Source organism: Schistocerca americana, chromosome 3, assembly GCF_021461395.2.
Source record: "Schistocerca americana isolate TAMUIC-IGC-003095 chromosome 3, iqSchAmer2.1, whole genome shotgun sequence".
Classification (NCBI taxonomy): domain Eukaryota; kingdom Metazoa; phylum Arthropoda; class Insecta; order Orthoptera; family Acrididae; genus Schistocerca; species Schistocerca americana.
The window spans coordinates 737,627,977-737,640,382 of NC_060121.1; the positions used below are offsets into that span (position 1 = coordinate 737,627,977).

Sequence of the window (12,406 nt, forward strand, 5' to 3'; positions counted from 1 at the left end):
CTTGCAACATTTTCCACAGGAGCTGACATCTCATTCTCACAGAATCCTGCTTTTGTGAAACAGTTTTTAATAGTTTCAGCACTGACTTCCATCCACGAGTACATAATTAAATTCATTGCACGTAAAATATTCAGCTTCAGTTGTGAGATCTGCTGGTTTCCCGGTTTTCTTTGGTCCATGAAACTGAAGGCCTCTTTTACAAGGGCTGTCCTATATTTAACCTTAAGAGTGTGTATTAGTCCCAAGCCCAAACATTGCTGATGGCTGGTGCAGTTGGGTGGCAGGAAAATTACTTTCATATTTCTCAGAAAGGATTCATCTGGTGGATGTGCTGCACACCTATCCACAAACAGCAGCACTTTCCTTGCAGCACTCCCTATTTAACGTCAAATTCTCTGAGAAAATGTAAAAATATATTACTCGTCATCCATGCCTTGACATTGTTTGTATATTTGCACGAAAACATGGAAATGTTTTTGAAGCACCTTGGATTTTTTGGCTTCTCGATAACCAAAGGTTTCAGTTTTTCACTGCCATCGGTGTTTGTACACAACAAAATTGTAATACGTTCCTTGCTCTTCTACATCTACATCTACATCCATACTCCACAAGCCACCTGACAGTGTGTGATGGAGGGTACCTTGGGTACCTCTATCGGTTCTCCCTTCTATTCCAGTCTCGTATTGTTCGTGGAAAGAAGCATTGTCGGTATGCCTCTGTGTGGGCTCTAATCTCTCTGATTTTATCCTCATGGTCTCTTCACGAGATATACATAGGAGCGAGCAATATACTGCTTGACTCCTCGGTGAAGGTATGTTCTCGAAACTTCAACAAAAGCCCGTACCGAGCTACTGAGCATCTCTCCTGCAGGGTCTTCCACTGGAGTTTATCTATAATCTCCGTAACACTTTTGTGATTACTAAATGATCCTGTAATGAAGCTCGCTGCTCTCTGTTGGATCTTCTCTCTCTTCTGTCAACCCTATCTGCTATGGATCCTACACTGGTGAGCAGTATTCAAGCAGTGGGCGAACAAGCGTACTGCAACCTACTTCCTTTGTTTTCAGATTGCATTTCCTTAGGATTCTTCCAATGAATCTCAGTCTGGCATCTGCTTTACCGACGATCAACTTTATATGATCATTCCATTTTAAATCACTCCTAATGCTTTCTCCCAGATAATTTATGGAATTAACTGCTCCAGTTGCTGACCTCCTATATTGCAGCTAAATGATATGGGATCATTCTTTCTATGTATTTGCAGCACATTACACTTGTCTACATTGAGATTCAATTGCCATTCCCTGCACCATGCATCAATTCACTGCAGATCCTCCTGCATTTCAGTACAATTTTCCATTGTTAAAACCTCTCGATATACCACAGCATCATCCGCAAAAAGCCTCAGTGAACTTCCAATGTAATCCACAAGGTCATTTATGTATATTGTGAATAGCAATGGTCCTACGACACTCCCCTGCAGAACACCTGAAATTGCTCTTACTTCGGAAGACTTCTCTCCATTCAGAATGACATGCTGCGTTCTGTTATCTAGGAACTCTTCAATCCAATCACACAATTGATCTGATAATCCATATGCTCTTAGTTTGTTCATTAAACAACTGTGGGGAACTGTATCGAATGCCTTGCGGAAGTCAAGAAACACGGTATCAACCCAGGAACCCGTGTCTATGGCCCTCTGAGTCTCGTGGACGAATAGCGCGAGCTCGATTTCACACGATCGTCTTTTTCGAAACCCGTGCCGATTCCTACAGAGTAGATTTCTAGTTTCCTGAAAAGTCATTATACTCGAACATAATACGTGTTCCAAAATTCTACAACTGATCAACGTCAGAGATATAGGTCCATAGTTCTGCACATCTGTTCTACGTCCCTTCTTGAAAACGGGGATGACCTGTGCCCTTTTCCAATCCTTTGGAACGCTACACTCTTCTAGAGACCTACGGTACACCGCTGCAAGAAGGGGGGCAAGGTCCTTCGCGTACTCTGTGTAAAATCGAACTGGTATCCCATCAGGTCCAGCGGCCTTTCCTCTTTTGAGCAATTTTAATTGTTTCTCTATCCCTCTGTCATCTATTTTGATATCTACCAGTTTGTCATCTGTGCGACAATCTAGAGAAGGAACTACAGTGCAGTCTTCCTCTGTGAAACAGCTTTGGAGAGAGACATTTAGTATTTCGGCCTTTAGTCTGTCATCCTCTGTTTCAGTACCATTTTGGTCACAGTGTGTCTGGACATTTTGTTTTGATCCACCTACCGCTTTGACATAAGACCAAAATTTCTTATGATTTCTGCCAAGTCAGTACATAGAACTTTACGTTCGAAATCATTGAACGCCTCTCGCATGGCCCTCCTCACATTACATTTCGCTTCGCGTAATTTTTGTTTGTCTGCAACTCGTTGGCTATGTTTATGTTTGCTGTGAAGTTCCCTTTGCGTCTGCAGCAGTTTTCTAACGCAGTTGTTGTACCACAGAGGCTCTTTTTTCCATCTCTAGCTTGGCACTTACTCATCTAACGCATATTGTACGATGGTTTTGAACTTTGTCCACTGATCCTTAACACTATCTGTACTTAAAACAAAACTTTTGTGTTGAGCCATCAGGTACTCTGAAATCTGCTTTTTGTCACTTTTGCTAAACAGAAAAATCTTCCTACCTTTTTTAATATTTCTATTTACGGCTGAAATCATCGACGCAGTAACCGCTTTATGATCGCTAATTCCCTGTTCTGCGTTAACTGTTTCAAATAGTTCGGGTCTGTTTGTCACCAGAAGGTCTATTATGTTATCGCCATGAGTCGGTTCTCTGTTTAACTGCTCAAGGTAGTTTTCAGATAAAGCACTTAAAAAAATTTCACTGGATTCTTTGTCCCTGCCACCCGTTATGAACGTTTGAGTCTCCCAATCTATATCCGGCACATTAAAATCTCCACCCAGAAATATAACATGGTGGGGAAATCTACTCGAAATATTTTCCAAATTATCCTTCAGGTGCTCAGCCACAACAGCTGCTGAGCCAGGGGGCCTATAGAGACATCCAATTACCATGTCTGAGCCTGCTTTAATCGTGACCTTCACCCAAATTACTTCACATTTCGGATCTCCGATGATTTCCTTGGATACTATCGCACTTCTTATCGCTATAAACACGCCTCCCCCTTCACTGTCCAGTCTGTCTCTGCTGTATACATTCCAATCTGAGTTTAGAATTTCATTACTGTTTACATCTGGTTTCAGCCAACTTTCTGTCCCTAGTACTATGTGGGCATTGTGACCGTTTATTAATGAGAGCAGTTCTGGGACCTTTCTATAGATGCTCCTGCAGTGTACTATTAGCACATTAATATTGTTATTACCTGTTGCATTTTACCTACTCCTACCCTGCCGTGTCTCAGGAGGCGTCTTGACGGGCCTAGGGAGGGAAATCTCTAACCTAAAAAAACCCACATGCGCACTCCACACGTACTTTGCTACCCTTGTAGCCGCTTCCTGTGTGTAGTGCACACCTGACCTATTCAGGGGGACCCTACATTTCTCCACCCGATAGCGGAGGTTGAGAAATTTGCACCCCAGATCTCCGCAGAATCGTCTGAGCCTCTGGTTTAAGCCTTCTACTCGGCTCCAAACCAGAGGACCGCGATCGGTTCTGGGAACGATACTACAAATAGTTAGCTCAGTTTCCACCCCACTAGCGAGGCTTTCGGCCTTCACCAACTCTGCCATCCACATGTACGAACTGAGGATGACCTCTGAACCCAGACGGCAGGAGTCATTGGTGCCGACATGAGCAACAATTTTCAGTCGGGTGAACCCATTGCTGTCTATCGTCGCTGGCAGGGCCTCCTCCACATCTCGGATGAGACCCTCCGGCAAGCAGACAGAGTGAACACTGGCCTTCTTCCCCGACCTTTCTGCTATTTCCCTAAGAGGCCCCATCACTCGCCTAATGTTGGAGCTCCCAATAACTAATAAACCCCTCCCCCCGTGTGCCTGCTTGTACCTTGCTGAAGGAGCGGCCACATGTCCACTCACCGGCACAGCGGGCGATGCCACACGGCCAGCCTCTTCTTACTGCCATAGCAACTTTCCCCACGAAAAGTAAATGTCTTATCCTGCATTAAATTGAAAAACATGACAGGTTCGTCAATGTTACAAATGTCCCACAGTTTGTAGCCATGTATCAGATTAGGGAGAGTCTGCATCCATTGAACTACAGTTGGTTCATCCACACTTTTACTTTCTCCACATTCCGCTTTGTATACAACACCATGACACTGTCAAAATTTATCAATCCATCCATTGGACACCTTAAAATTTTCCATTCCTAACTGCAGTGATATTTGAAGCGTCTTGTCCTTTGAAATAGTTCCGTTTATAGGAATGTTTGCAGCACGTGCTTGCTGAAACCAAGTTAATAAAACTTCCTCCATTTTGTCATAAGTCGATTGTTTCAAACACATACGTTTCGAATTTCCACAATTCTCAAATCCTTCCATTATCGACGATCTGTTCTTCATAATAGTGTTGAGGGGGCCAGTTCAAATTGCTTTGCTAGCTCCATGCAACTCACACCATGCGATGCCTCCACTTTTTTAATAACAGAAACCTTCTCTTCCAGAGAAATTTTCTTCCGCTTTTCATTCATATCCACTGATGACAGCTTTTTTTTTTTTAATAAATTTATATCGAAGACACACATTCACTAGACACACGAACTGTTTGCTGCTCAGCTCACACAACACGCTATGAATACAAAGAATTGACTGAAATGGCGCCAAAAAGATCACAAGCAGAATGTGCGTCACGTGACGTGACGTGACTGGGTTCTGCCGCTGACATATGAAACACGCTGAGTGCGGCTTTTCCAAGCCGGTGCAAACTGTGAATCCACAGAATGGGAATGATGCGTCTACATCCAGGCACTTAAACGTTATAAAGAGGTAAATAATTGACCAGGGTTCCAAAAATATGAGCATTACATGAAGGAAATTGTAATATAGAGGAAATGCAGTAAAGAGGAAAATTTAACATTGTCTGTATGGGCTTTTAGTCAGGACCGGGAGAAAAAAAAAAAAAAAAAAAAAAAAAAACGGATGTAACATAGAGGAAAACATTATATAGAGGACTGTTATAAAGAGGTTTCACTGTAATATGTAAAATAGGGGAAATACAACCACTCACCTATAGTGGATAGATGCTTGGAGCACAGAAATGAATAAAAGCTAACAGCATTCACACTAACTTTTGAGCATCAGCTCTCATTCCAGCAATAGTACACACATTCACATACATCTACATCTACATGACTACTCTGCAATTCACATTTAAGTGCTTGGCAGAGGGTTCATCGAACCACAATCATACTATCTCTCTACCATTCCACTCCCGAACAGCGCGCGGGAAAAACGAACGCCTAAACCTTTCTGTTCGAGCTCTGATTTCTTTTTTTTTTATTTTGATGATCGTTCCTACCTATGTAGGTTGGGCTCAACAAAATAGTTTTGCATTCGGAAGAGAAAGTTGGTGACTGAAATTTCATAAATAGATCTCGCCACGACGAAAAACGTCTTTGCTTTAATGACTTCCATCCCAACTCGCGTATCATATCTGCCACACTCTCTCACCTATTACGTGATAATACAAAATGAGCTGCCCTTTTTTGCACCCTTTCGATGTCCTCCGTCAATCCCACCTGGTAAGGATCCCACACCGTGCAGCAATATTCTAACAGAGGACGAACGAGTGTAGTGTAAGCTGCCTCTTTAGTGGACTTGTTGCATCTTCTAAGTGTCCTGCCAATGAAACACAACCTTTGGCTCGCCTTCCCCACAATATTATCTATGTGGTCTTTCCAACTGAAGTTGTTCGTAATTTTAACATCCAGGTACTTAGCTGAATTGACAGCCTTGAGAATTGTACTATTTATTGAGTAATCGAATTCCAACAGATTTATTTTGGAACTCGTGTGGATCACCTCACACTTTTCGTTATTTAGCATCAACTGCCACCTGCCACACCATACAGCAATCTTTTCTAAATCGCCTTGCAACTGATACTGGTCTTCGGATGACCTTACTAGACGGTAAATTACAGCATCATCTGCGAACAACCTAAGAGAACTGCTCAGATTGCCACCCAGGTCATTTATATAGATCAGGAACAGCAGAGGTCCCAGGACGCTTCCCTGGGGAACACCTGATATCACTTCAGTTTTACTCGATGATTTGCCGTCTATTACTATGAACTGCGACCTTCCTGACAGGAAATCACGAATCCAGTCACACAACTGAGACGATACCCCATAGGCCCACAGCTTGATTAGAAGTCGCTTGTGAGGAACGGTGTCAAAAGCTTTCCGGAAATCTAGAAATTCGGAATCAACTTGAGATCCCCTGTCGATAGTGGCCATTACTTCGTGCGAATAAAGAGCTAGCTGCGTTGCACAAGAACGATGTTTTCTGAAACCATGCTGATTGCGTATCAATAGATCGTTCCCCTCGAGATGATTCATAATGTTTGAATACAGTATATGCTCCAAAACCCTACTGCAAAACCGATGTCAATGATATAAGTCTGTAGTTCGATGGATTACTCCTACTACCCTTCTTAACCACACAACGTGTGTACTACTGACAGAAAAGGAGCAAGTGTCCAAAAGCTAGCGTAAATGCTGTTTTCTGTTGTGCGTTACTGTATGCCTTGTGTCGTCCTCTGTAGATGACTGGTTGCCTTTCACTTGTTTAGCATACTGCTTCATCCAGGAATTTCCATTATGGTTTTACGGTGAAATAAAATTACTTACCTCACTATGAAATTCTGGTTCACTTTTTCTTTCCTCTTCAGCTGGATTTCTTGCCACGTCCCTGATTAGTATTTTTTGAGATTGTACAATACTGGACAAAACAAAGCAGTGTTTTGTTACTATCAGTGGTGTCACTTGAATGACTTGGATCACTACTGCAAAACAGATGACACTTAGTTCACCTTTGCTAAAATGGAAATATGGAATGGAGAGATGGTGCTTAGTTAAAATTGCTGTTAGACAGTAGCACATTTGAGATGTTGCTTTGATATTCTTTGCTAAACATGAATACACATGTTCGGAACCAATGAAGTGGTTATCCCATTACTTCCATTTTGGTGCTTGGATCACTGTTGCTAATTGTTATTCATTTTGTTACTTATTCTGTATCCAAGTACGTTTTCTCACTGATTTGGCAACTGGTCACAAAGGGAGTGTATGTATGCATGTTTGTGTCTGTTCATACATTTACGGCTGTTACATGTTGTATATGACATTTAATTTGATTTCTACAAGAGACATTCCTTGCAAATGCAGAAATGAGGCATATGCTAAATATATTTTATCTGTTCTGAGTTTCCTTACTTTATCATTGGGTGCACGGTCAAGGACTTGATAGCTCTTCCTCTTGACAGTGAATTTTTTAAGTCAGATCTTGAGAGTATCTTCATATAATCTTCATCTGTATCAAACGGTATTTTGAGTCCTGAAACAATAAAGAATATGAGTAAAATGTTCATTTATTCTCTTAGTAATTATATAACATAGCTACACTCCATTAAAAACCATCAGAGGTCAAAAGTTGGATGCTATTTCCTCACCATGTTTCTTAAAATTCTCAAGGTGCATTCTATTTATTTGATTCAGTTTTTCTGTATCTTTCCTCCACTGCTGGAGTAATTCAGTATTTCTGTAAGAAAGTGATTTTAGTTTATTAATTTCACAATTTTGTAATTCAGCAGAATAGTTTGGTACTGGGACTGATATTAGTTGCCACAAACATACCTTCTTTTCTGTATTATTTCATTTTGTTTCTCCAATATAAACTTAATTTTTGTTATCCAGAGATCCCTCAGCAAAGTTTCATAAACTTTCTTTTCACATTCAGCTCTATAACACAAATCCAGAGATCCATAATTAATCAGAAGTGATATTGTGAGTGAAGAACTCAAACTGCAAGACAGCAAGTCACTGGTCATGTTATATGTACCCATAAACATTTAAAGCAATTGTTGAATTGTTGAGGTGTGATATTCATTTGTATCCACAGACAAATGTGACAGAAATGACATGTCACTTCTCTGAATAAAAGGCTATGAGCAATAAACTGCAACAGTCATACTTTATCGGAAGAGCAGAAGTATGTTTAAAACTGAAAGAAGAGAATGCAACAAATGAAGTAGCAAAGTATAAACATATTGAGGTTATTAGACACCTAAACAAAATTGTGTCAAGGAAAATTCAATAAGAAATCTAATAAATTAAAACATACTTATTGGCTATCACTTTCCTTAAGCAAGCAAAGTCTGTAGTACTGCCGACATACATGTGTAGAAGTATAAGTGACACACTCAGTAGTTTTCCGAAAACCTTTATATGTATATATGGGCAGAGCCACACATTTTTCCTCTAAATAGCACTTAGATGTACTCGGTTTAAAAGCTGTTCTTAGTGATTAACTACCAGGTGATCAAAAAGTCAGTATAAATTTGAAAACTTAATAAACCACGGAATAATGCAGATAGAGAGGTAAAAATTGACACACCTGCTTGGAATGACATGGGATTTTATTAGAACAAAAAAAAAAAAAAAAAAGAAAAAAAAAAAGTATTGCTAGATGCGTGAAAGGTCTCTTGCACGCGTCGTTTAGTGATGATCGTGTGCTCAGGCGCCACTTTCGTCATGCTTGGCCTCCCATGTCCCCAGACCTCAGTCTGTGCAATTATTGGCTTTGGGGTTACCTGAAGTTGCAAGTGTATCGTGATCGACCGACATCTCTAGGGATGCTGAAAGACAACATCCGACGCCAATGCCTCACCATAACTCTGGACATGCTTTACAGTGCTGTTCACAACATTACTCCTCGACTACAGCTATTGTTGAGGAATGATGGTGGACGTATTGAGCATTTCCTGTAAAGAACATCATCTTTGCTTTGTCTTACTTTGTTATGCTAATTATTGCTATTCTGATCAGATGAAGTGCCATCTGTCGGAAATTTTTTGAACTTTTGTATTTTTTTTGTTCTAATAAAACCCCCTGTTATTCCAAGCATGTGTGTCAATTTGTATCTCTCTATCTGCATTATTCCATGATTTATTAAGTTTTCAAATTTATACTGACTTTTTGATCACCTGATAGAGTGCTCAAACATAAGTAGTTAAAGAAAGAGAATCAGGTGTCATATTTTCCACACTAGAGATTAATTCATTATTTTACAGTGTTGTACTTACAACTTTGGATATTATATAATGTGTAAGAAACAAAATAGCATCACCTGTACATAAAAACTCAACTAAAAGAAGGTATTGGTTGATAGGCATTAAGAAATAGATGATTAGGTAAAGGAGGAAAGTGTTGGGGGTAAAAATTGTAGAGGGTAGTCAAGGCATGAATACAGTACGCATATTCAAATGGGTGTGGAGAGACGCATCAGACCAGTCTTCTGAATGAAGACCACAACAACAGCAACAATGACAACCATCACAAATTACATCACAGGAGTAATTACTTTCTAAAATATAAGTGACACACAAACCGAAGTTAGAGTCTGCCTCATATCATCTGCCATCTAGTTCACAAATTAAATAAATTTTACTACATTTGTTGCACGAGAGCTGTAACTTTTATCAAACAACCAAGGCATTCAGTTACACAGAAACTCATTAATTAGAATGTTACCTTGTGACAGTGTTTCCTCTTTTGTTGTTCTTAAGAACTGGTGGCACTTTACATGCTGATCCTGCATCACTGCTCTGTCTGAAGTCACTGACTGTAAGCTAATAACAGAACAGTACTTGTATTAAGCATACACACTGACATAAAAACTTGCGTATACTTATTACCAACTGCTTCTGCACTAAGATGCTAACAGTAAACATGATTCAAACAAAAACTACACAAGAAAACTTGGTCAATCTGCAGTAAGCAGTTTTTAATGAAAGAAAAGCTTGATATTGTTTTGGCACAAATCTTCTTAGACCAACCAGAAAATAGTGACATCAAACAGTCACAATAAAAAAAATGACAAGTACAACAAATAGAAACATCAGGATGCAATCAAAAAAATGGGTTTATAATGGTGGAATAGGATAATGAAATTTATTTTATTCTCAGCACATTTACACTGCTGTTTCTTGATCACATGGAAGTAGTAAAGAACAAAAAAATGAACTGCTGTTTGGGAGTTTCATACTTAATCTCATGTTTCAGAAATATTCTTAAATTTATGAATGGTTCTGGAGATTAATCTTACAGAGCCAGTGTGTTAGTTATTTTTCTTCGAAATCTGAATCCACCAGAACTGTGAAATCCAATGTAAAGTTACAGCTCAACAAAAGATTGTAATAGATGCAGAAGTATTTACTGGGTGTGGTGGAAATGATTGACTCTTTTACTCACAATCCATCACAATCATCATAAACAGCAGCAGCAGACGTTTGCCTGTTTATCATACATTAACCTGACTATCTGTCTCAGCCATTCCCATTACATTTTCATTGCATATATGATTAATTCTTCCTCTCCAATCTATTCCTCGGTGCCCCCCCTCCACCCCCCGGTCTGTCCTAGTAATTTTCAACATGCATCTCTCCATTGCTCAACGAGCATTTTGATGGTTTTCACGTTAAAAGTCTATGCCTAACTGTCACAAATAAAAAAAAAACTGGCGATGTACACTGATTATAACCTAACCTTTTTAGACACATCATATGATTTTTTGGAAAGTCCTGCTTAGGTTACTGAGATCACTACAGGTATTTTTAATTTTTCTGTTAATTTTCTTCCTGGCCATTTAATCATCCTCTACAAATTCTCTAAACAATAAAAAAATCACATCCATTAGTTCTATGACTCTGTGACATTATAAGAAGCTGGTTTACAGAGTGAGAGGCATTGGTGACCAGCTAACCAGCCAAGGAATGCAGGATGGCTGGTGGCTGGGCACTGGATGTGCGGATTTTCCCAAGGCCCTATCATGCACAGTTGGTTTATGTATGGAGACAGTCCAATAGCAGCTAAGGTGGATTAAATGAAAAAGCTACACTACAGATCCTACAAACATATTATATCAAGATCACGTACACCAGAAAACTTGTGGTGATGGCATGAGTTGATTGCAATTTCAAGCACAATACTAAGATAAATATAAGGAACAGCCAAATGAAATGAGACAGATGGAGAAAAAGCAAATAAATTGTTCTAATATTATGAAAAAAATAGTTGCTACTCACTATATAGTGGAGATGCTGAGTCGCAGATAGGCACAACAAAAAGACTATCACACAATACGCTTTTGGCCAACAAGGCATTTGTCAAAAATAGAAAACACACACACACACAAGCACAACTCACATACACATGACCACAGCCTGTGGCAGCTGAAGCCACACCATGAGCAGCAGCAGCAGTGCATGATGGGAGAGGCAACTGGGTGTGGATAAGGAGGAGGCTGGAATGGGGAGGAGGACGGATAGCAGGGTACGGGTGGGGGACAGTCAGTGCTGCTGGGGAGCATGCAAGGATGAGGTGGAGAAGGGTACAGCAGCTAGGTGCAGACGGGGGCTTGGACGAAGAGTGGAGGAGGGGTGGGGGTAACAGAAAAGGAGAGAAGTAACAAGTGTGTGAGTGGAATAGAGTGCTGTGTAGTGCTGGAATGGGAACAGGGAAGGGAGTGATGGGTGAGAACAATGACTAGTGAAGTTTGAGGCCAGGAGGGTTACAGGAATGTAGGGCATACTGCAGGGAGAGTTCCCACCTGCACAGTTCAGAATAGCTGGTGTTGATGCGAAGGATCCATATGGCACAGGCTGTGAAGCAGTCACTGAAATGAAGAACATTGTGTTTTGCGGCATACTCAACAGGGTGGTCCTGTTGTTTCTTGACCACAGTTTATTGGTGGCCATTCATGCGACACATAGCTTGTTGGTTGCCATGCCAACAGAGAATGCAGCACAGCAGTTGCAGCTTAGCTTGTAGATCACATAACTTGCTTCACACATAGGTGTAGGTTCAGTGGATTGTGGAATACCACTGAAAGAGGGGAGTGAAGGATAGCGGGCAGGACATTTCTCATTTCAGGGCATGATGAGAGGTAGTTGAAACCTCGGCAGAAAATGTAATTCAGTTGCTCCAGTCCTGCGTGATAATGAGTTACAAGGGGACAGCTCCTCTGTGGCCAGATGGTGAGACTTTGGGAGGTGGTGGGTGACTGGAATGATAAGGCACAAGAGATTTGTTTTTGTACAAGGTTGGGAGAATAATTAGACTGCAAAGGCCTCAGTGAGACCACTGGTATATTTCGAGAGGGACCACTCATCACTGCAGATGCAACAATCACGGGTGGCCAGGCTGTAAGGAAGGG

At 40.6% G+C, this 12,406-nt stretch overlaps 1 protein-coding gene across 1 annotated transcript in view; it reads right to left on the reverse strand.

Annotated features, from left to right (window-relative positions):
• The window catches only part of LOC124607109, a 146,057-nt gene that overhangs the window by 61,663 nt on the left and 71,988 nt on the right, over positions 1-12,406 (reverse strand). The window contains exons 4-7 of the mRNA XM_047139306.1: positions 9,724-9,821; positions 7,828-7,932; positions 7,644-7,732; positions 7,408-7,528 (exon numbers count right to left, since the gene is read on the reverse strand). Coding sequence (XP_046995262.1) covers positions 7,408-7,528; positions 7,644-7,732; positions 7,828-7,932; positions 9,724-9,821 — 413 coding nt within the window. The remainder of the gene's footprint in view (positions 1-7,407; positions 7,529-7,643; positions 7,733-7,827; positions 7,933-9,723; positions 9,822-12,406) is intronic.